At 61.7% G+C, this 1977-nt stretch overlaps 1 protein-coding gene across 1 annotated transcript; it reads right to left on the bottom strand.

The window, feature by feature from the left end:
* Nucleotides 1–673: 673 nt before the first annotated feature.
* GJA4 (gap junction protein, alpha 4, 37kDa) lies at nucleotides 674–1720 on the bottom strand. The gene has a single exon (XM_010161616.1). The coding sequence runs from the start codon at nucleotides 1703–1705 to the stop codon at nucleotides 674–676; it is 1032 nt and encodes a 343-aa protein (XP_010159918.1). The 5' UTR covers nucleotides 1706–1720.
* Between the last annotated feature and the right edge of the window lie 257 nt (nucleotides 1721–1977).

Genomic DNA, 1977 nt, shown 5'->3' with positions numbered 1-1977 from the left:
AGAGTCCAGGGCCAGGAGGCCGGGGGCGGGGGACGGGGAGTTCACACTCCGCAGGCACCCGAGCAGCGACCCTGGACCCATCAGGATTAGCCCATCACTGCAGAGCCTGGGTTGAGACATGCTGGTGGTTTAACCCCCCCTGTACCCTATGGGGAAGGGGCAGCTCCTGCAGCAAACCCTGGGCAGGAGCCAGGGTCACAGGAACAGGACAGGGCTGGTGGCCAGGACCAGCTCAGCTGCCCCCAGCCCTCCGGGGCTCAGCCTGCTCTGCACAGAGGCTGGAGCCGAGTGCCCATGGCCGCATGCCCGGCTCTCACAAGCTCTGGGGTCCGGCTGAACCACAGATCCCGAGGGGCATCAGCTCCCACCACAGCCCCGGGGACAGCCTGTTCCAGAGATTTCTCCCTTTCCCACGGCAAGGCACGCAGGAAACGCTGTCCAGGGGAACTTTCTGCAGTTTCCTTCCTTGTGGGGTCTGTGGGGAAAACAGGAGAGAACAGAGGCTCTGCTGCAGGGCAGTGCTCTGCCCCACTCCTCAGCATCACATCCCTGGGCAGGTGGGTCCCTATGAGCACAGGCTCCGGAGTGGGACCCATCCCGGCACAGCACCAGGCAGGGCCAGCACCTTTGCTGGCATGGGGGACCGAGGAAGGTCCCCCTGGCCACCCCGGCACTAGACATACTGCTTTTTGGAGGCTGAGCTCTCAGGCCGACTGCCCAGCTTCCCCTCTGGGGCGAGGGCTTCAGTAGTCCTGGGGGCGTAGGGGTCCGAGAGGGGCCTGCTGTCCCTGCCCAGCACCAGGTTCTCCTCGTTGCGCAAGTTGGCCCAGTTCTGCTCGCTGGAGAGCTTGTTGTAGGCCTGGTAGGGCGGCGTGTGGCTCTCAGCCATGGGCAGGAATGAGTAGTGCTTGGGCGCGTAGGGACCAGAGGCCACATCGTCGGCAAAGGTGTCCTGGCTCAGGGCGACTGGCCCCGATGCCTTCTTGATGTTGCTAAGCAGGTTCTTGCAGCAGAGGTGGAAGAGCTCCAGGAGGTTCAGGATTAAGGAGATCAGACCCATCACCAGCATGAAGATGATGAAGATGCTCTTCTCGGTAGGGCGGGAGATGAAGCAATCCACCTGATGGGGGCAGGGGTCCCTCTTGCACACGTAGCGGGGCACCATGGAGAAGCCGTACAGGTACCACTGGCCAACGAGGAAGCCAGCCTCAAAGATGCTCTTGCAGATCACACTGGTGATGTACGTCCACATCAGCGCCCCTCGGATCTTGAGCCGCCCGTCCTCTGCCACATAGATCTTGGATATCTTCTTCTCTACGGCTGCCAGGGCCTGCTCGATCTTCGGGTCCTTGCTGTGGATAGCCCGAAGCTCGCTCTCCTGTTGCTTCAGCTTCTCCTCCTTCCGGGAGAGATAGACAACGTGGCCAAGGTAAATCAGGGTTGGGGTGCTGACAAAGAGGAACTGGAGCACCCAGTAGCGGATGTGGGAGATGGGGAAGGCCTTGTCATAGCAGACGTTGGTGCAGCCCGGCTGCTTGGTGTTACACACGAAATCCGACTGCTCATCCCCCCACACCGACTCCCCAGCCAAGCCCAGGATGAGGATGCGGAAGATGAAGAGCACAGTGAGCCAGATCTTCCCGATGACCGTCGAATGCTCCTGGACTTGGTCCAGCAGTTTCTCCAAGAAACCCCAGTCGCCCATCTTCTAGGGAACCTCCTGCCTCTGCCAGTGGAGAGAGGAGGAGGGGGGAGCCAAATCAATTCTGTGTTTCCACGCTGGAGAGCACAGGGCAGACGGGGCTACCTAAACCCCAGGCTTCCTCGGGACACGGCTGCTCTGCAGAGGGTCCCAGGAACCCCAGTGAGGAGCAGCCTGCACCCTGGGGAGGGAGCCAGGCAGGAGTTTTGAGCCCAGGAGTGCTCCTCCTACACCCCACTGCCCGGTGCAGAAACATGGGGCTGGGGGGGAAGAGG

The sequence above is a fragment of the Eurypyga helias genome, unplaced genomic scaffold (assembly GCF_000690775.1).
Source record: "Eurypyga helias isolate BGI_N326 unplaced genomic scaffold, ASM69077v1 scaffold23631, whole genome shotgun sequence".
Taxonomy (NCBI): domain Eukaryota; kingdom Metazoa; phylum Chordata; class Aves; order Eurypygiformes; family Eurypygidae; genus Eurypyga; species Eurypyga helias.
The sequence above is the reverse complement of the archived record's forward strand: the minus strand, read 5'-3'. Positions and strand labels throughout refer to the sequence as shown.